Genomic DNA, 22,923 nt, shown 5'->3' on the forward strand with positions numbered 1-22,923 from the left:
CTCATAGATTTGATCTACAATAAAGGGCTCTTTTTAAAATATACTTGTAGGTCGTAGTTTTTTGGCGACATGGAATTAGGCTTGTCAACGTGAACTAGGATTTAACATGTTCGAACTCAACTCACATAAAATATCATTTTTTTTGAGCTCAAACTTAATTTAGTTAAGCTCATATTTTTGTTACATATGCTCAGCTTACACAAAAAGTCGGGTGTTTGGGCTAATTCGAGCAGGTTCAAACTCACCTCATGCATTTTTCACATTTACAAAATCTTGTTAAATCAAACAACAGCTAATCTATAGACATTCTATAATATCTAAAAAAAAGTTTGAATATTATGACAAAAATAATATAATTTACCATAATGTTCATAAACCTGTCAATTAGAGATCGAAAAAGAATAATTTATCATAAAATTACTCATCTAAATTTTAATTATATGATTGGATTTAGATAAACAAATCTTCTTAATTCTCACATATGAATCCTAGCATATATATATATTGTTCAAATCGAGAATTAAGTGAGCTGAGTTTAGTACAACTCAAGCTCAACTCATAATTGAATCGGACAAAATATTTTGATCCATATTCAACTCAACTCACATTGCATAAAACTCAATCCACTAAATTTAGGGTCAATCGAGCTGAGTTCGGGCTAACCGAACTCAATTGACAGGTCTACATGGAATGATGGAAATGGTGCAAGAAGTGGAAGATGGAAAAAAGTCATTTGATCCAACGATAAGGAAGAAGGAAATGGTAGACAAATTTTGGATGTATACCACGAAGTACTTGCAATATTAAGCATATTCACATAGCATCATCCTTTTATTTCTAATAACCAAAATGGAGATCTCAAAGTCTTTTGATGCAAGGTTGAGGAGTTTATACTTAACTTGTTTTGCAGTTTTCTTGGGGAAAATGAATATGATTTAACTCCCTGTGGTTGATTATTTTGAATTTTAGAAGTTTTTTTTTCTTTTTGGATTACAGTTAACCAATACTGATTATCCAAAGACAATCATTATACAAGCAATAAATGATTTTGTTACTGAGCATCCAACTTCTTTTCTTTTTTCCTTTTTGTGCCTCTGACTGTGGACTATACCAGGACCCTTGTGCCTAAGAACGCTATTGTACTGAGGTCGGCCAAGAACAAATTGGACCATATAAATGCTATTTTCTTTTGTCAGAACTATATAGATAACTATAAGAAACGAAAAAACTAAGTAGTCTGTAGTTTCCTCCACATCATTTTGACAGACAAATTTTCTGAATACGTTTGCATGATTTTTCGACATTTGACGATCTGATCGACGAAATCTTAATATCCTTGAAATAAGCTAGGAGAGTCAATTACTATTTCCAGTATGCTCAAGTAACTCAACTGGTCCGTTATCTAGACCTTACAAGTTTTTGTGGTCAAATCTTGGCCCTTAACAGCACAGCAGCGGTCTATCTGATGACCGCTCCTGCCCTCTTCCGTTCAACTCATAGTTGCTTACTCGAAATTGCTTGCTTACGCATTTTTTGTCTAACATGCACATATTAAGCTAATGGGACGCATGTCAGTACGTAGCAGGCCTACTCGAGTGCTCCACCAATTCTGTCAAAAGGGTTTTGCCAGAATATAACCTCCATTTGTAAAAGAATGTCCATACACATGTTTTTTAGCTTGCTTTTATATATATATATATATATATATATATATATATATATATATATATATATATTAATATTTGGCAATTGTTATTTTTTTTGTTTATCTTAGTTGTTATAGGTTTGTTTTCATTTTATCCATACATACATATATTTATATGTATACATGTATGCATGTATTACACTCAAAAGTGTTAAAAAACAATTACAGAGACAGAGCTGATCAGGCAAATAGTCATGGAATTTCAAATTTAGCTAAAAAATAGAGACAACAGCTGTTTGGGATTGTCAAACATTTTGTATTCCTGGAATGAGTATCTGTGAATAAGAAGGGCTTCGATCCATGGCCGAATGGCAGTTGAATTTAATAAATTTGGGGTGTTTGGTAAATAGCAGTAGAAATAGGTATCAAATTGAATGATTCCCATACTTATTCTTTACTAAATCACTATTTGAATTAATTAGTGGGAATGAAAGGGTTAGATCTTATTCATTATCATTCACCAATTAGAGGTTAGATTTCAAGTTGATTAGCTCTTTACTAGAGTAAAACCTATTCCATTTTCAAGCCAAACATGTAACGATGAATGACCTAAACCTATATATAGTAAGCCGATTTTAGTACCAACCATGGAGTACGAACCAAGCACCTGCTTAGGTTATAATGAACTTTTTGAGACTTGCCAATAAACCATCTTACAGAATACATCCTGGGCAAAAATTTTCTATTTCAGGTCTAATGTGAAACTAATAAAGCAAATAAAAGATACCCCACAATAACATGGTCAGATTTTAAGTCGATCTGTGGAGCATATGAATAGTTAATCCCACTAATAAGTGAGTTTTAATCCTAACAACATCGTATTTAGTGCACATCCCATCATGGTGAATATATCCCAAAGGTGCCTTCACTTCAACAAATTAAGCGGATTCATAACTTCATTTAGTCCTTAACTTGTCTAAAGTCTCATCAAATCCTTGAGCATTTTTAAGCAAGTAAATTCGGTATCTTAGCCTCATTAGTCTTCTATATATCATATTTAATATGTTATTTTTAAAAAAAACAAAAAAAATCTAAACAATAGATCAAGCATATATTTCAAGTTGAGATGATATTATTGGAATAGTACCCTGGTAAAAACTTCATGCAGGAAATTATCAAATTTGTAATAACGAACTGCTATTTAATTCATGCATCTTGTTGTAGGTTTATCCTTTTAGGATTTTTATAATTGGAACCCAATAGGCACTGATTTATACACATGATCTATGGTCAGTTTATCATTTAAGTGCACACACTCATATTAATTATTCACTCTTGCATTCAGACATTTTCTAATTTAAATTTGTTTTTTCAAACTAACATTTAAGACCTCGTTGAACTAATTACCTATTAAGCATTCGAAACCTTTCTTAACTAGTGCCCATTGAGCACTTATTAGACAAATCCTTCATGCGTAATCGAAAAAATTTTCTTGAATAATTCTAAACAAAAATACCATGGATGTATAATATAGGCCAAGCATATATTTCACGTTCAGAAGCTGAAACCTTGGTTAAAAAAAAAAAAAAAAAAAAACTTGATACATGTAATAGTCATAAATTTGCAATAGATAGAGCCACTCTTCGTTTTTTCGTGTCTTGTAGATTGTTAGTCGTGTGATGTAGTATATCGCAGTTGTCCTTCATTCTTAACAAAGTTAAGGGAGAAATTTTGATATTTTCATGAAAGTAACAAGTCAAGTTATCCTATTTGCCAAAATAATAACTTAATTGTATGAGAGATGAATCTTAAAGGTAGGACCCAAAAAAAAAAAAAAAAAAAAACCCATGGGTATTGTTGAGGACAATGAAAGACATCACCACTATCCTTAAGCTAGTTGATTTAGGAATTGGGAAAATTAAGTAATATTCTATTTCTTGATATTTGAATACAAACTAAATGATGCTCAAAAAATATTATTAAATGCGTTAAATTAATACAAAAGGTTCTCCTTCAACTGTCCAAGAAAAAAAAAACACAAACAAAAGGTTGTCCTTCCAAAAAAAAAAGAGTTATTATTTATTAGCTTTCAACATGCAGTTTATTGCGATTAGACTTTTATTAATTAGCTTACGTGCAAGGTACGTGTAATTATCTAGTTTCAGAGAGTGCTCACCATATATATACATACAAGTGGTTTGCTATTCATTGTTGTTATCATTTCACAGTGCTCACCATATATATACATACAAGTGGTTTGCTATTCATTGTTGTTATCATTTCAAAGTAACAGATCTTACATTACTTGTCTCCAATTTAATGCACACGGGTACATAAAACTGTGCTGTTGGAAGCATACTTGTTTCATTCATGCATTTGGTTGCTATAATTCCATGTTGATCTCTTTTCCGAATTACGTCATATTCTCTGTGCAGTCCCAAGTGTTCAACTTCTAACTTAATAATGTACCACTATCCTTGGTTATATATATATAGATGTCAGGTGCGCTATCAGATCAAATATAGACGAAAATGGAGAGTTCAATTGGTTGCTCAAAGGGTTTAGAGAAACAAAAACCATACTTTGTAATGTTCTTTGTACACATTGTCTATGCAGGCATGGCTTTGTTCTCCAAAGCAGCAATCTCAAAAGGGATGAATCCATATGTCTTTGTTGCCTACCGCCAAGGATTTGCGACAATTGCTTTGGCTCCATTTGCTATTCTACTTGATAGGTTACTACAAAAAATCCTTCTTAATTTCTCCATCTGTTTCACATTCTAGAGAGCAAACTTGGTTATATATGCTCATTTTCACTCTAACTTGCTTTGGAAAACAAGGAGCTGATTCCCATTCTAATACTTCTTCTTTTTCTTATCCAGAAACAAGCCTGCCTTCTTGTCATATGTCACGGTGTGCAAAATCTTCTTCATTTCTTTATTCGGGTACGTATATGTTTCCTCCTCTTTTTTTTTTTTTCCCCTTTTTCTAAAACAAAGATTGTCACTTCTAAGATTCTCAACGGCTAGATACCTTCCAAGTACAACTTTATGGCCAAATTTCATATTTTTTATATGGCTTTTAACTAGACCAAAGTTTTGTCCGGAATTTTCAGGATTACATTGAGTTTAAATCTCTATGCCTATGCAATGAATTATACCTCAGCAACATTTGCTGCTGCAGCTACAAATACAATTCCTGCCACAACATTTGTTATGGCAATTCTATTAAGGTGACAAGTCAAATAACTTTTTGGCCAATTTCATGATGTACTTCTCCCTTCTTTTAGTGATCGGTTCATTTTCTTTTTTCCTGACTGAAATTTAGAATGGAGAGTTTGTCTATAAAGAAGAGGCATGGAATGGCAAAGGTTTTGGGTTCTCTAATTGGTCTTTCTGGAGCTATGGTTTTTGCCTTTGTTAAAGGGCCTCAGTTGCATTTCATGGACTGGTCAAACTCCCATCATCAGGACACCCCAAGCTCCAATATCAAGACTACTTCCCAAGGGCAGTTTGTAAAGGGTTCTCTAATCATGCTGTTGGCCAACACTGCATGGTCTGCCTGGCTCATTATACTGGTTTAATTCTCTCTCTGATTTAATTTTCTAAGCCACAATACCAAGTTTAATTTTGTTTCCGTTAATTCTCTTGTCATATCTCAGTCAATTCAGTGCAATGAATAAAACCACTAATTAAGGTGCTCAAGAAGTGCTTTTGTTTCTGCTTAGGGACTTATTGTGAAAGAATATCCAGCAAAAATGCGTCTTACAGCTCTTCAGTGCTTATTTAGCTGCTTACAATCATCAGTTTTCGCCCTTGCAATGGAAAGGGATATATCATCATGGAAGCTTGGCTGGGATATCAATCTCTTTTCCGTGGCATATTGTGTATGCTTCCCTTTTCTATTTAGTTTCTCCTATTGTATGATAAATTAATCCTAAATAACTCAGTTTTGCAATTTTAAATTGCAACCAGAACAAACAAAAAAGAAGAAGAAGAAGAAAAAAAAACTGCTGACAAGAGTTTGTTGGCCTGCCTCAGTGCCTCATGAGTCATGATCCAAACCATTTAACGTGGTGACCCCCAAGTATCATTTGACACCAAGATTAATATCATAGCCTAGGAACTGACTTGCACGACTGAATACATGCTCCACATTTTAATGGCTTTCCAATTTTTTCACAAATCTCATTTTTTTTTTCATTTTTTTTACACTAAGTTTCTTGCTCATAAATTTGGATTCACTCGTCTAATTAACCAGGGTGTGATTGTGACTGGAATCACTTATTGGATGCAACTTTGGGCTGTAGACAAGAAGGGCCCCGTTTTCATTGCCATGTTCACCCCGTTAGGTCTGATTATTACGGCTATTGTCTCAGTACTTGCATGGAAGGAGATGCTTCATCTGGGAAGGTGCATTTTCTCATTTATGTGTACTAGTTTGAGAGTTCGTGCGTGCATTGTTTGTTCGTTGCATATCTTGTTCATGGAAACTCATAATGGATATGTTTTTTTCAAAAAAAAAAAATATAGCTACGTCTTTCTTATGTTTCTTAAAAATCAAATGTTATGCGTACGTTTTTTTTTTTGGCTTTTAGGGCTTTCTTCTAATTCTTTCTTTTTTTGGTAATTCAATTTTTTTTTTATATTCGATTTAACTTGTTGAATCCATTGATCTTTGATCCCTAAATTCGACCAAGTCTCTTGCTAGTTTGAGTTTCAAAGCACTGCATCTAATTCTATTGCTTTTTAATATATAATAGACTGGTCTTATTTTAACAAAACTTGTACATGCCAATGTAGATGCAACTGATCTAATTTATCACATTATCGACCTTTTCTTATGTTAAGAGATTTGCAAGCATTATACATTAGCTACATTCATAATTCATTTTGCGCATATGATATACACCCAAACTCGTTAGTGTACATAAAGTTTTATAATGCCAACACAAAAAAAAAAAAAAAAAAAACCTGTCACGCAAAACAGGACTAATTAGTGAGCAAAACAAGCATATGACATGAAAAGGAGGACTTTGCATTTGACCTAATTCTTATCCAATTTGGCAGTGTTTGTGGAGCCATATTGCTCGTGGGGGGCCTATATTCCGTCTTGTGGGGAAAGAACCAAGAAGCAAAATGTGAAGGGGCAGCTGCAAAAGACCAAATATCAGAACCAGAACAGGAAGAAACTGGAGTTGTTCAAGTAGTAGTCGTAAAATGCAATGTAAATAAGTGATGGATGTGACAATGCAATAATGTTGTAATTGTACCAGGTTTCCTTTGTTGCATGCTTGTCTTTACTGCCGTGTAAATGTGGGGATGTAGATAGCTTTCCAACTAGGAAACAACTTCTGTCACATAGACATATGCCAGAGATTAGGATGATGTTTAAGTCGAATATTATGTTGAAAATGATTTCTGAAACTGATAGTTTGATTCACGATAGTTTGTATTCAATGGTTTATGGTTTTCCATGGATGTACAAAATTACGAGATATGATCAAAAATAATTTATAGGGTCCTGTTCATTTTTTGTAGTACTAATATAAATTAAATCCAATAGAACTGCGGAGCTTATGGAGTTGTAGGAGAAACCAAAAAATTTCTTTTGATGGAGCAAACTTTAATTCAACTAAAATCTAATTATATAACCTCAAATATTTTTAATCTTTTGCGGGGGCAAAACGTTAAATTTATAAAGAAATTGTTTTAAAGGGCTTAACTGTCAGGAAGTTGGATATTAGTACAAAAATAAGAAGTCAAATACTAATTACATTTTTTGGGCGAAATGGTGCATTTAATTTGTCAAAAATATTTTAAGGGCTTAACTGAGCTGATGGTCAAAGATTGAGAATAGAATGAAGAAATTAAAAGTTGACAGAAAGATTACAACCTTAGGTAGAAGTAGTTTAAGGTGAAGGGCAAACTGCAAACTCACATTATATTCAGTGAATATAATGTACTCAGACCTCCACAATAATCAAACTCATATAAATACTAATAAAGAAACTTGAAGAATCAAAGGCTTCAGAAAGCACAAACAAACGAATTGGATGCATGGACAAATCTTTCCAAAACATGGGAACTTCTGAGGATTTATGGATCCTATTTAATGAAAGTAAGCTATAATTTCTGATTTACCGATCCAATTGCTACAAGATCAGGCAAACCTATTCAATTTGGCCAACTCAGGTAGAAAATAGGACCAAATGGTTTCTGATTCAATATTACCTACTGATCATGACTCAAACGTAGAAGGAAAACATTCAAATTTTGACTCAAACCTTTCTTGTGTATATTTCTCTGGCTATGTCAATATAAGAAGTGAGCTGAAAAAAAAAAAAAACCCTTGTCCAATCTCATTCTCCTCCAATTATTCTACTGATGCTAACTAGATCTTTTCTAATTGAAAAAAAGAAGGCTTCAGAATTGAGTAAACTAAATCCACCCTGAAAATCATGAATCATGAGGCTTAATTATTTTAAGCACAAACGACGAGATCTTTTCTAGTTGGATTGGCAGGTCCTTTTCAGACGAATCATGAGTTGCTGAAAATGCATATTCAAGCTCTAAATCATACGGCACATCAGCCTACATGATCCACATTTTTTGGCTTTCCAACTTTTCAAAAATCTTAGTTTTCCTACACCAAGTTTCTTGCTCACATATTGGGGATTTTGTTTTCTAGCAGGGTTTGATTGTCACTAGAATAGCTTTTTGGATGCAACTTTGGGCTGTAGAGAAGAAAGGCTCCGTTTTCACTACCATGTTCACCCCAGTGAACATGATTGTTACAGCTATTGTTTCAGCACTTTTGTGGAAGGAGATACTTTATTTGGGAGGGTTACTAAGGATTACATATTTTTTACTATCATGTGAACAAGGCTAATTTTATTCAGCAAACAAGCAGAAGAAAAGGAAAAAATTACTTTGCTTCTTAACCCTTCCTGTCGAATTTGGCAGTTATTGTGGAGCCATAATGCTTGTTGGAGGTCTCTATTCCGTCTTGTGGGGGAAAAGCAAAGAAAGTGAAGAATAAACAGCAAAAGACCAAACATCAGAATCAAACAAGGAAGAAAGTGGAGTTGTACAAGTAGCAGCAATGGACTGCAAAACACATAAATGACGGATGGGAGAAGTCAAAATTCAAAAATATTGTTACTGTGCTAGGTTTCCAACTAGGAAATAACTTCTATGGATACAAGGAAATAAACTTTTTATGTACCGTCAATTGTCAGTGTAGAGGTTTTTTTTTTCCCACATTAACAAGTACAGATGCATGCTACATATGCAAAATGAATTACACGTTTAAATTTAATCGTGTGATATACATATAAAGGTATTAGTGTAATATGATTCTTACATTAACAGTCAACTAAAATTAATTCTATATAAATTACACGTTCAATAATTCTCTTGCTCGTTGATTGAGCTTATAGACATGCACCGAATATTTGGACAATGTCTTGGGCGGATATATTATATTGAGAAGGAACGATTTCTCAAAATGAATGTTTGGTACGATATTTGTTGGATTGCAGTGGACATGGAAGCGTTTCCAATTTATCTAGGTGCGGAAAGAATGAAAAAGAAAGAAAAACCCTGATATCAGTGACCGATGAAAAGCCTTTACCTATTTTCAGGTAAAGCATACGATGATTAATACTCAAATGTATATTTCACGATAGTGGAAATGGTACCTGTTTCTAAAGCATTGCATGAATATACTGCTCCCTACATATATATATGAAGCTTAGCAAGTCATTGTTGTCATCGCTCCAAATTGACAGACTTTAATATACATTGTCTCCATTTTTTGTACCTTTTCTTTAGCCATAGGTATGCAAAAAAATGTGCATTTAGATGCATAGATTGCTTTCTTCATGCGTATGGATGCTAAAGTCCCATATTGATTCCTTTTTCCAGACTATGTGCAGCCATATTTTTAGCGCAAGTCTTGGATATGCAGGTGAGCTATCAAATAGTCAGCCAAAAATGGAGGTTCAAAATGGTTGCTCAAACTGTATAGAGAAACAAAAACCGTACTTTGCAGTGCACTTAGTGGAGATAATCTATGCAGGCGATGCCTTATTCTCCAAAGCAGCAATCTCAAAAGGAAGTCTTTGCTGCCTACCGCCAAGCATTTGCAACAATTGCTTTGGCTCCATTTTTCTCTTCTACTCGATCGATAGGTTGCTTCAAAAAAAACAGCCTTTTTCTTCATCTGTTCATGTTTTGCAAATGGATATATATATATGTCTTCACTCTAATTCTGTTTTTCTTAGAAAAAGGAGCTGTTTCCCTTTTTAATTCTTGTTTTTTTCCCCCTTATTCAGGAATAGGACTTCCCTCTTGTCGTATGTCATAGTGTACAAAATCTTTTACTTGGGCATGTACGTGCTTAATTCCTCTTTTTTCTCTGATACCGATATTGTTACTTCTAATATTCTCAAATTTTTATTTCAACATAGCTTTATACGATAATTCTCTATGGAACTTTCAGGATTACACTGATTTTAAATCTTTACTCCTATGAAATGAATTATACCTCAGCAACATTTAATTTGCAGCTGCAGCAACAAATACAGTTCCTGCCACAACGTTTGTTATGGCAATTCTATTGAGGCAACCACAGCAGATGTAGGAAAGAAGCTGCCACCCCCAACATTTTACAAATTCTTTTTATATCCTCTTAAAACATTTTTGCTTGTATTCTTATAGAAAGTAGATCTCCCCCTCCCCCGGAACCCAAAATATTAGAATTCTTTTTATATCCTCTGAAAAAAAGTAAATCTTTTCACTTGTATGCTCGGAAATATTAGTTTTTGGCCCCAAAGAGTTTTGCAAAACACATAAGAGACTCTTTAGAAGTGTATAATTTTACTAATCTCGCCTTCCAAATCTCAAGTCCCAGTTCCTTCAGTGAAGAAAACAAGTCAATCAACACCTTGATTTGCTTACAAGAAAACAATGTTTTAGTTTTTTTTTTTTTTTTTTTTTGTCAATACAGGGTGTATTCCAGTTTTTCCAGTTTTGCCAGACTAATCACCCTGCACCTGAAGTACCCCTCCCCCCAAGAGCACTCAGGCATTAAGAGAGGTTCGAACCCTGGACCTTGGGACCTGAATGGCTATCCCAAGACCAGGTGATCTAACCCCGAGGGGCTAAACAATGATTTAGTTAAGCGATGCACTGTACATGTCTTTTATGTATTTTTGCTTCTTCAAGTGATTGGACAAACTTACCTTATTTTTTTTTCTCCCCTACTCTAACTTTTTTTTTTTTTTTTTACGCAAGGGGTTTCTGGGCCTTCAGTCCGACTAATCCCCGTGCGGTCCGAGAGGAGAGGCCCCATCGCCCCCGAACACAGTAATCATGGGATTCGGACTGGACAACGGTTCCTAAAGAGGTTTCCGTAACCAACCGAGCTGACCATGAGGGCCTCCCTACTCAAACTGGCATATATAGAATGGAGATTGTGTCTAAAAAGAAAAGGCATGGAATGGCAAAGGCCTTGGGTTCTCAAATTGGTCTTTCTGGAGCTATGGAGTTTGATTTTGTTAAAGGGCCTCAATTGAATTTAATAAAGTTTTCTAAAGCCCATTATCAGGACACCCCAAATTCCAATGTGAAGCCTACTCTTCAAAGGTAGTTGGCAGTGGGTTCCCTAATCATGCTCTTGTCCAACATTCCATGGTCTGCCTGGCTCATCCAGCTGGTTAATACTCTCTTAACATATGCTTAAGTTTAATTTTCCAGCTAATATTCCTTTCATTTTTCAGCCAATTTAAATAATAATTAGAACTATTAAGGCGCTGAATTTTTGCTCTTGATTAATTTTAGGGATATATTACTAAAGAATATCCCGCAATACTGCGCCTTACAACTATGCAGTGCTTATTTAGCTGCTTACAATCATCAATTTTTGCTCCTAGTGCTTTATTGTAAATGAGAATGATAAGGGTTTTGGGCAAAAGGACCGAGAAATTCTTAGTGTATCTTTCATAGCATGACAAAAAATCGGATGGTGTTGAATCCAAGTTACAATCTTTTCAATTCCTGTGAAGTAGATATGCAAAAGGTCCAACTAAAATGCCCAAGAAACCACCATTGTGGCCAGCAAGATCTATTTTCCCTTGAAGTACATACCAATAGCAATGTTTTTCTCTTCTTTCTTGTAATTCCACAACTTCATTAAAGCCACCTAATTAAGTATGAAAGGGACACTAGCCTACTTTAACATCGTACAAATGCTATACAATAATTCTTTTGTAGTAGCTAGAACAATAAAGTATATCCAAAAGAAGAGTGAAGCGTATGTGGTTAACATGTAGACATTCAACTTCGAAATAGAGCATAAGTCTCCTATGCTAAATGCACCATTAATGTTTAGTTACGTGCTTTGCAATTTGATTGGAGACGATAACCCTCCATTCTTTCTTAAAAGTTACACTACTTTTCACCTTTTAGGTTGCATGGCGTATACTTATCTAAGCTTCCTTAACCATATTTATATATACCTTAGACTTAGAGGTTGCTAAAACACTACTTATTCTAAGCAATCTACAAGAAACTTAGTCATCGTTTACCAATTAGATTATCCGATTCTTGATTAACCACTTTTAAATTTTAATCAGCCTATCATTTTCATTTACCTAATAGCTTTCTACATCTTTTTACTCTTTTTGCGATAAATATACAAATGAACTCTACGCTTTCTGGATGTGACCGTATAATCTTTTGCAACTTCGACTGCATGCTTTAGTGTCTAATTCTGGATTCATTACCTTTTAGCTTTTTCGATTTGTATAATTCTAAAAACTTTGGTTCTATGTAAACTTGTGGGTTTTGCTCTGTTTGCCTAGTTGGTATTCTCATGGAGATTCCAATTCCGCCGCTCTCGTATGTCTTAGTTGAGGAACAAGACAAACATTCCTTGCCTAAGGTATCTTGACATTTAATTTAAAGCAAGTTGACAAATCGACTGAATTAGTAACATTTTCATAAAAAAAAAAAATAAATTAATGCATCCACGTACGAATTATTTGAATATCAATTGCGGATAGTTGCGTTAGGCACTCATTATTCGGTTATGGGCTAATTTGGTCCCTTGAATCCATAAGGTTGTTCTGCATAATTCCATGGTACAATAATTTCTAAATTTGAGAGGTTTAATTCCTCAAATTGTTATCTAGGAGTAAGTACCTACATTGGTGACATTTTCATTTATATTAGTTGAAAGAGTAAAAACATCCAATTTCTCGATCCACCTATTCTCTGTGCTTTCTCTCTACTTTTTGCCTTCTCTTTATCATTCTTTCTTCGTAAGAGGGTTCCAAGATCTCCCTTTCTATTCCTCTATTTTTATTTTATGTTTAATAAAGCCTCTTCTACGATATTCTAGTAAGAGTTTGCTCTCTTCTAATGCTTACTGGTGAGAGTTTTCTTCTTTTCTAAACTAATCTGGTGGAAGTTTTATTTAGTTTTTCATTGTTTTTTCTCATATATAAGATTATTTCTAGATATATATGTTAGATCTAGAATTTTTTGAATCTTGTTATCATATCTCAACATCAGTTTTGAACTTGAATAAGTTGGATAACATATTTGAGTGAACAGACATGCAAAGATATTTATGGAGCACCTCATGTAATTGGTCAAATTTGATAGTTTGTGATGCATAGTATAATTTTTCTTACTTTGTAACTCTATTAAATCTAATAATTTTTCATATTAGATATATTTGTGACATGTTCAATGTATTTTCTACCATTAGTGTCGCTTTCTTTATCAAACAAATTGTACTAGATGATTTCCAGTAAGTTTATTAATAATATTGACTTATGTTTTATCAAAAAAAAAAATTGAAAGAAGCTACACATTGAAATGGAAAAGCTGTTTATATTCAATTATATAAGTAAAACCTTAAAATGGAAATTTCAAACTAATAGTGCTTATTGATACGAAGTTCAAAATTAATTCTTTCTTTGGATTAATTGACATAGAATTTGTCTAATAGGTGTTTAATAGGTACTAATTAAGAGACAATGAACTTATTTTTTTTCTTATTTTAGTTTTAAACATTATATAAAATGCAAGCTCTTTCAAAATTAAAATAAGAGCTTGCATTTTATATAATGTTTAAAACTAAGATCAAAATCGAGCACCATCTCAAAAATAGCCTATCTGATAGCTCATCATGGTTAATTTTTTTTTTTTTTAAAAAAAATTCATGGTTCGAGTAATAAGAAACAAATAAATAATCCAAGCTTCCTGGGGCCAAAAGAGTTTGCATGTCTTTCCCAGTACGAATTGTCAAATGCATCTTTTCTTTCATGTTTGAACATTTGTACGCTATACAAAGTCGAACGTAAACCATAAAATAAGAGATGAAAGCATAAAATGGTAAAGCAGCAAAGGATCGGATCTTTCTATTGCAAGAGCACCGAAAAAACCTAAAAAAGAAACCCTATTCTTGTCAGTGGCAACCTTTTCTATGCCAAATTGTTGGAATATCTGATTATTGAAGTTATCTTGATATGACATGTTTCTGGAAGCACTTTGAGGCTGCTAATTGATGGTGGTTTCGAAAATAAAAAATATTTAGATTTCTTTTTTTTTTTTTTGGTTTTCAGTATTTCTTTTGTTTAGGAGTTCTTCAAATTAGAAAATAAAAGATAAAAACCAACAACTTATTTTTTAGTTCTTAACCGATTATGTTGTTTGATCATTTATCACTTTTGTATTTTAATGAGCCTGCCATATTCGTTTACCTAACAAGTCCTCAGTTTTGTGCATCTTATTACTCGTTTCGCAATAGAAATGCATAATGACTATATGCAATATTGTAGATATAAGCATCATATCTTTTAGTATTTCTACGTACTTGTTTAATATCTAATTCTGGATTCGGCACTGTTCAGCTTTTTTTGGAATTCGTATAATTCCATGAATCTAGGTTCTGAAAAAATAATCAACTTGGTGTGTGTCTCTGTTCTCCTTGTCGATTTCTCAGTCGATATCTCAGATTGTGATGGAGATTCCAATTCCACCTCGCATTCTATGTCTTTAGTTGTCGACCAAGACAACCATTACTTGCCTGATCGATCTTGACATTAAACGTAAGGCAAGTTGGAAAATCAACTTGATTACTAAATTTGTAGAATGAAAAGAAAAAATAGGGTATTAACTATATATTAAGATCTTATGGAAAAGATAAGACGAGATCATTTCCTCACAAAAGGTCAATTTCATTGTGGATGTATGATAAGAACCTTAATCAAAGGGGCACATCCTGACCCATAACAATGATCGGAACCGAGTTGACTCAAACTTTGGACCACCATCCAAAAATATATATATATCAATGAGGGTTAGCTACCAATCTAGTCACACATTATTTAATTATGGTTGATCCATTTATTCTTAGTCTTGCATAGTTCACTCTATCGAGTTTCGCCAAGTGCTCAAGGAACTTGGACTAATTCAGATTTCAATTTGGCGAAAAGGATTCTTTCCATCCATTAATAATTAACCTCAAATGTATGTAAGTTGTGTGGTGGATCTTAATGTAAAAATTTATGTTTTGATCTTTGATGTTGATGGCGGACTTCTTGGCTTTCTAAAGGGGCAAGAACAAGCCTGGGGCTCGGGGCTAGAACATTTGGATGTTGAACCAGCAGATCCCATGTTGGCTAACTTAAGAGAGATTTGGAGCTTATTGTTTTTTAATCTTGATTAAACATTTTGTGAAGGTGGAACTCCTTCACATATTTCCAAAGCTGGAAACCATTGAAAACGAACACCATCTCACCAAAAATAGCATATGCAGTACACAAGATCATCATATCTGAACCTATGTTTCAAGTAAAGAAACTAATAACCCGAGCATTCTGGGGCCAAGATTATTGCATGTCTTTCCTGGTACGAATTCTCAATGAGAAAAATGCAGTTTTGGTACCTAAACTTTGACGCACAAGCAGTTTTAGTCCCCAAATTTTGGACGAAAACAAATTTGGTACCCGAACTTTCAAATTTTGAGCACATTAAATACCCTTGACGATTTTTTCCCAAATTGTTACCGGAAACATCCATGTGACTGTCAGGTGTCCGGCGAAAATGGAAAAAAAAAGGTCAAAATGCAGTTTTGGTACCTAAACTTTGACGCATGAGCGGTTTTAGTCCCCAAATTTTGGACAAAAACAAATTTGGTACTTGAACTTTCAAATTTTGAGTACATTAAGTACCCTTGATGATTTTTTTCCAAATTGTTACCAAAAAAATCTATATGACAGTCACGTGTCAAGCCATAATTGTATTTAAAAAAAGGCCAAAAAATGTCAAATGCCATTATAATACTAAGTATGAAATTTAAGGACTAATAGCGTAATAAAGAAAAAATCCAAGGGCTACATAACATCACATAAGTCAACAAAACCCAAGAACCGATACAAATGAGCTCCAATTCTAGTACATTAATCTAAGAATCAAGTCACAAAATTTGTCTGGAATTGGAGCTCATTTGTATCAGTTCTTGGGTTTTGTTGACTCATGTGTTGTTATTTAGTCCTTGAATTTTTTCTTTATTACGCTATTAGTCCTTAAATTTAATACTTAGTATTATAATGGCATTTGACATTTTTTGGGCCTTTTTTTATACAATTGTGGCCGGACACGTGACTGTCATATGGCTTTTTTCGATAATAATTTGAGAAAAAATCATCAAGGGTATTTAATGTGTTCAAAATTTGAAAGTTCGAGTACCAAATTTGTTTTCGTCAAAAATTTGGGGATTAAAACCGCTTGTGCGTCAAAGTTTAGGTACCAAAACTGCATTTTTGGCCTTTTTTAATTCCATTTCGGCCGGACATGTGACTATCACATGGCTTTTTCCGGTAATAATTTGGAAAAAAATCGTCAAGGGTACTTAATGTGCTCAAAATTTGAAAGTTCGGGTACCAAATTTGTTTTCGTCCAAAATTTGGGAACTAAAACCGCTCGTGCGTCAAAGTTTCGGTACCAAAACTGCATTTTTCTCAATTCTCAATTAATGCACCTTTTTCTTTCATCTTTAATTGATTAGTGGATGGAATGGAACATTTGTGCACTATATATACGGTAGAGGGTAAGCCATAAAACAAGAGATTGAATCAGAAAATCGTAAAGCAGCAAAAGGGTCGGATCTTGTTATTGCAAGCAAACCCCAAGAAGAACATAATCTACAGTCAGTGGCAAACTTTCCTATGCCAAATTATTGGAATACCACATTATTGAAGTTTCTAGAAGTGACGTGTTTTTGTAAACACTTGTAGGCTGCCAATTGATGGTAGTTTCGAATATGGAAAGGTATACTGATTTCTTTTTCTTTTTTTTTTGCTTCAATATCTTATCTGTTTAGCTTTTTATTATTCCAAAAAAAAAAACAACAATAAAGCTGTTGTCCTAGAGAATTTGATTTCTTTTTCGAAGGTTTTCTATCATGTTTGATTGAGTAGTGGATTGAGACAGTCCAAGTTAAGCAATATATATATATATATATATATATATATATATATATATATATATATATATATATATATATATATAGTATTGCTATCAATATTTAAGATCGACAAAACTATCAGCATCCTTTCCCATTAGTTTCAAGTAGTGGACAATGAGTTTGTTTAATAGATAATGTTAACTTTTTCTAATAATTCCTCTTAAATTTCTTGCTACAAATATAATGTGCGTCCCTTTCTACTAGAATCGCACACACACACACATATATATATATATCAAGAAGGGTCTGTGGAAGATATTTTGTTACTTATGAAGATGACAAGATGAAAAGAAAAACCACCTTAAAAGTTGTGAATTAGAAAATACAGATTGGCAACAAAAAAAGGCAAAAGCTACACCTTTTGTTCTCTTTCACTCTTTCTAAAATTTGTTGAAAACGAACACTAGTGGACTGTTCATGCACCACTTTAACACTGTACTCAATTAGCCAACAAGAGTCCTCTCTTTCTATTGACTGATACGTTACTGCATTATTCTAAAGTTTTCCAATGATTATGTCACAATGCATAGAAGTCTTTTTCTCTACTTTGAAAAAAAAGGTTAATTATTCTTACACCGATAATATAAAAATACTTTTTGTGCAAGTAAATTTGAATTATAGTATATAATTTTTATTCAAATTTGAAATTCGATGTGAAATAATCCTCTTCTCAATTACTTTTTTTTTTTTGCAGTAAACTAGTCCAGCTAAGGTCTCATTTGACTGAAGAAAGTGAGTGATTATATAGGATTTACAAAGCCATCTAAGTCCATTTTGGGTCAAAAAAGTGAAAAGGATCCGCTTGGAATCTTGAAAAGGCTTAAAAGCTTTAGCTCAAATAGAAACAAAAACTACAAAACAAAATCAAGTTGATTGCAAAGATCCCTATTGCCTGCGAGCTGTCTCGAAATCAATGGAAAAAAGAAAGACTGGCTTTTTAAAGTAAATTGTCATGGGCTTCCATACTAAGATAAGCCACAATTTAGTAGGACGAGCAATCCATTTTTAAAGAAAGTGGTAGGGTTTTAGTAATCTTGTTTCGTAAATACAGTCGGAAGGGAATAGTAGTAGCTAGTTCTGCCCTTAAATATATGGTGATCACTTAAAGATGGAAGCCTGGTTCTATTTCACTTTTTTCTTTTTTATGATAAGGATCCAAAAGATCTTCATAGATGAGAAAAATGGGAATTCTAATCTTGAAGACATCTGTATAAGCACGAATTCTGGAAACTTTAGGGAAAACAACATAAATAAAATGTGGCATACACACACACACAATGTTTTAAAGTCTGGATTGTAACTCAACTTTTCCACTTACATATTATGCTATCCAAAGCACCTGACTGATAGATATTGCTGGAGACAGAAAATAAACCTAGAAACCTGATTCACATTTTTTTTTTGAATAAATGTTAGTTACCCTAGAAACCTGATTCAAGTTCAATAGCACAAGTTCTTTGTAACTTTTGTTACACACGCATGTGTCTTTTATTTTATCACACAGTAACCATAATTGACATATTTCGGTTGAATGGATCGAAAAACTAACTCGAAAGCATACATTTTTTTTTATTTGATCCATAAGCAACCTGATTCAAGTTCTTTGTAACTTTTGTTAGACACGCATGTGACTTTTATTTGATCACATAATAACCATAATTGACATATTTCAGTTGAATGGATCCAAAAACTAACTTGAAAGGATAAAAAAAAAATTTTGACTTGATCCATAAGCAATTCTTCAAATATTACTCTCTCCATCTAATTAAAAGGATCAACCTTTCATTCTAGAATGTCCCAAAATATTTGTCTCTGATAAGTGCTAATTTTATGATCTTTTTGAATGTGTTTCATATTGTTTTTGAGTCAATTTGCAAGATTAATTGGTATAAATTATCCATTTTGTGTCACTAATTTGCACCTTGAGTTGATAAATGAATTACTTGTGATTTTTATCATTCTACTTGCAAAACCTCTTTGTTTTTGTAGGCAAAATGATTAAGTTTAATTGAAAGTGAAATGAGTAAGGATGAGAAGCTTGAGAAGTCACAACAAATGCTAAAAGAAGTAGTGCAAAAGAAAAGAAAAAAAAAAAAAGAGAAGAGAAACCCTCAAGGAAACCACCCGCAGTTTCTCCCGCGGTTTATGTCCAGAATGTCATTTCACAAATATTCCCCACAATCCCTAAGAGAATCACTCCAGGGATTCGTTAAAGAGATTCATGATGGCTGCAAGTTGCCAACTTGCATGGCTTCTCTTTCTTTCTTTATTTTGGACAAGACACAAAAGAACGTTTTGTACCAACTTTTGAAGGATCTAGGAGCTTCTATTATTGACCCTTAATAACAAAGAAACACATTATTGAAAAGAGAGAGATTGGCTCTTGAAGACCGAGAAGATATACTACATAGTTCTTCTAGTTTAAGAATAGTTAGTTCAAGTTAACTTGAGAAAAGAGAGATAGTTGGGAGAAAGAAGAAGAACAACCAAAGGGTTGTGTACTCTTGCCCTTTGAAACAAGACACAAGTCTTTAACAAATGTAACTCTCTTTATTTTCTCTTCATTTAGTGTAGGTTAGTATAGTATTGTAAGTAAGTTATGGTGTATCCATATTTGTATTGGCTCAACAAGGAGGTCAAGGGAGATGAAGTATGAGAGGTCCAAGAAGTTCTAGTAACAAGGGTTCTCTTCTTTCCATATCTTTATCTTTGTATTAAACTCCAAATTTTTTAATGCAAGATTTGGATTTTGTGTTTGTGATGTTATTTTAAAGTACATGTCATGGATATTTGGTTGAACTTTCTATAATTGTTTGGTGTTGATTTCTTGGTTGATTGATACTATTATCTTGATTGAGTTATTTAACACTTTTGCTCTTATAATCATGATTAATTGGCCATTAATTATGATCATCTAAAGGTGTTAGATTTGCAATGAGAATTGAAATTTGATACTAGTTCATAAAAATGTTAAATCTAGAGAGTACACTCACGAAAGTAGAGGTATATATTTGTGGTTTTGTTCCATGTAATTTCATAGAAGTGAATAAACTTGTAGTTGATTTTATGATCACAAAAGTAGGTATGAATTACTTATAGGTATAATTGATACACCGGCGAAAGCGGGTATCACGTATATTAGTAAATTACACCATAATTTAGTCGAGATTTTGGTACTCATTTGGTTAGCGAGCTGCACTAACATGAATAGGTAGGGATTCCATTATCCAAGGAGTTTTTATTTGCATTTATCTATCCATTTATAGTTTAGTTTATTTGTGTTAATTTGTTGATAGTTTAAATAATAAAAAAATTTTAGTAGTGCCGGTAGTCGCCTGTCTTCTTTGAGGAATCGATCCTTAATACCCTATACTCGCTCACAACCCGTATACTAGCAAAAAATTGCATGTAGAGTATTTAGAAATTTATAAATGTAAAACTAAACTGTGAATTGAGTTTAATTGTTATATACATATCTCGCGCTTATCGGTCTCTTATCAAAGTCTAAGTTATTTTTTATCTTTTTTTTTCAACTGTTATCTCTACCTTAACCTATGTTTTATGCTAGATTCAATTTTGAATTTTGAATTTTGAACTTTAGAGGACAAAACTAAAAATACAAGTACTAACGTTACAATCAAGACACTACTTTAAAATGTTGGAATAGAATTACGACAAATAAATTTGGTATAGTGAAGGAGTAATTTGGATCAATCAAATCCTAGAATTCTGTGCCCCGCGTGAATGGTCCAGCGGTAGCACCTCCAACCGGTGACCACTAGGTCCCGAGTTCGAGTTTTTGCTTTGTTGGATTCCTCCGTGCACATATCGTGCTTGAGCCGGGCTAGGGTGCCGGGCCCGGGCCGCAGGGGATTAGTCGGGTCCCGTAAGGATTGACCCGGACACCCCTGTGTCGATAAAAAAAAAAAAAATCCTAGAATTCGGTGACTGTTTTAGTTAATAATTGTGTTGACAAACTGTAAAAAGCTAGATATTTAAAAAGTTGGAATCTCGAATTGCGACAAACAAATTTGGTAAGGAAGGAGTAATTCAGACCAATCAAATCCTAGAATTCTGTGACTGTTTCAGCTAATCAATGTTGATTGTAAGGGTGGCAATTTTCGACACGACTTGAAAACACGACACGAACCTAACACGAAAATAATGGGTTTGGGTTGAAGTTTCGGGAATTCGGGTCAGAATCGGGTTGAACCCGATGAACCCGAAAAGAAAACAGGTCGATTTCGGGTCAACCCGTGGTGACCTGATATGACCCGATATGACCCGTTTACGAATTAAAAATAATTTAATAAACATAAAAATAATTTTATCTAACTAAACTAAGTTATTCTTTTTTTTCAAAGGCATTAATTACTTAATCCTAAATGAATTTATTTAATTTGTGTGAAGTTGAAATTATTATATTTGGACAAATAATATATTATATTATTTTTTACTTTTATACTGTTTTAATTTATTTTATATTTTGTTTGGGATAAAACACTTTTATGGTGTTTAATTTATTTTAGATTTGGTTTGGAATTATTTATTTAAATTTTTATTACTTGATTATGTAATTAGTTTTGTGAGAAATTGATTTTATTAGAAATTACAGTGATAAATTAATAAATTAAAATTAAGTTTCGGGTCATTTCGGGTCGACCCGTCAACCCGCCAACCTGAAATTTTCGGGTTCGGATCAGCATACCTGACCCGTCACGGGTTGACGGGTCGGGTTCGGGTCAACAAGTTTTCTGACGGTTCGGGTCAGACCCGACCCGCCAACCTGATTTGGACCCGAATTGCCACCCCTGGTTGATTGTGGTGACAAACAGTGAAAAGTTAGACGTAAAAGATTGCACTTCAGAACCATATTGGATTTGGACCAATCAAACTATTCTTTTCTATTGAGGAATAAACTTTTATGGGAACATCTTTAAGAGAGAATTGAACTCTGTCAAGAAAAATGTGCTTTCAGGCTGTTTCAAACCTTATCGCAGTTGATAACTACGAGACACATGGCTCAAAAAAGGGATCTTCAATCCTTTTTTTTTTGTCAATCAATTGTCCAATAATGTTTTCTTTTGGTGCCCTCTCTCTATAAGTGCTTACTTTTCTTCTTACTCATACTGTTGCAATTGTCTTAAGGCTTTCAGTAACTGCAGGTGCAACTGCTGTTAGATAATCTATGTCAGGATTGACTAAGGTCATAAAAACTTTTCATTGCCTTTATGTGATTTAAAAATTTTATTGTCTAGAATTTAATAGTTAAGCACAAAAAAAATAAAAATAAAAGTCGCATGTTGTAATTGATTTCATGACATAATCTCATACAACTCATAAAATAGATGAATTGAAGTCTTTTGCATGTATTTACTTGCGGCAAATTCTATATACTGAAACTGTGAATTTACTTGTAAGGCACAGATAGTTGACACGTTAAAATAGGACTTGGGGCAATAGTTTCAACGTGTAAAAGTCAAACCATGCATGGCAATGTAGCTGGCAGGTATTTGAGATAAGAAATGTGAATAGGAATATTTTCTTTAAATAATTTCTTGAAATTAATTTTGAGTTTGACGGTGTCTAGGGTGCTAAGAGTTTTATCCGTTATTAATTTTTTGATAAGATTGTTAGTATTTATTTAGAAAAGTGTATAAACATAACGAGTGAAATTAATTTGATTGTGTGTGTATATGACAAATTTGATATAAATTAAGTGCGTTAACGAGTACA

The 22,923-nt window shown here is 33.4% G+C and overlaps 1 protein-coding gene across 1 annotated transcript; it reads left to right on the forward strand.

The window, feature by feature from the left end:
• The first annotated feature begins 4,176 nt into the window (after positions 1 to 4,176).
• Positions 4,177 to 7,116, forward strand: LOC113711582 (WAT1-related protein At1g43650-like). Its single transcript, XM_027234741.2, has 7 exons — positions 4,177 to 4,379; positions 4,527 to 4,589; positions 4,760 to 4,876; positions 4,972 to 5,221; positions 5,372 to 5,530; positions 5,905 to 6,056; positions 6,714 to 7,116. The coding sequence occupies exons 1-7, from the start codon at positions 4,177 to 4,179 to the stop codon at positions 6,880 to 6,882; spliced, it is 1,113 nt and encodes a 370-aa protein (XP_027090542.1). The 3' UTR covers positions 6,883 to 7,116.
• The last annotated feature ends 15,807 nt before the right edge of the window (positions 7,117 to 22,923 follow it).

Source organism: Coffea arabica, chromosome 10e (assembly GCF_036785885.1).
Source record: "Coffea arabica cultivar ET-39 chromosome 10e, Coffea Arabica ET-39 HiFi, whole genome shotgun sequence".
Lineage (NCBI taxonomy): Eukaryota > Viridiplantae > Streptophyta > Magnoliopsida > Gentianales > Rubiaceae > Coffea > Coffea arabica.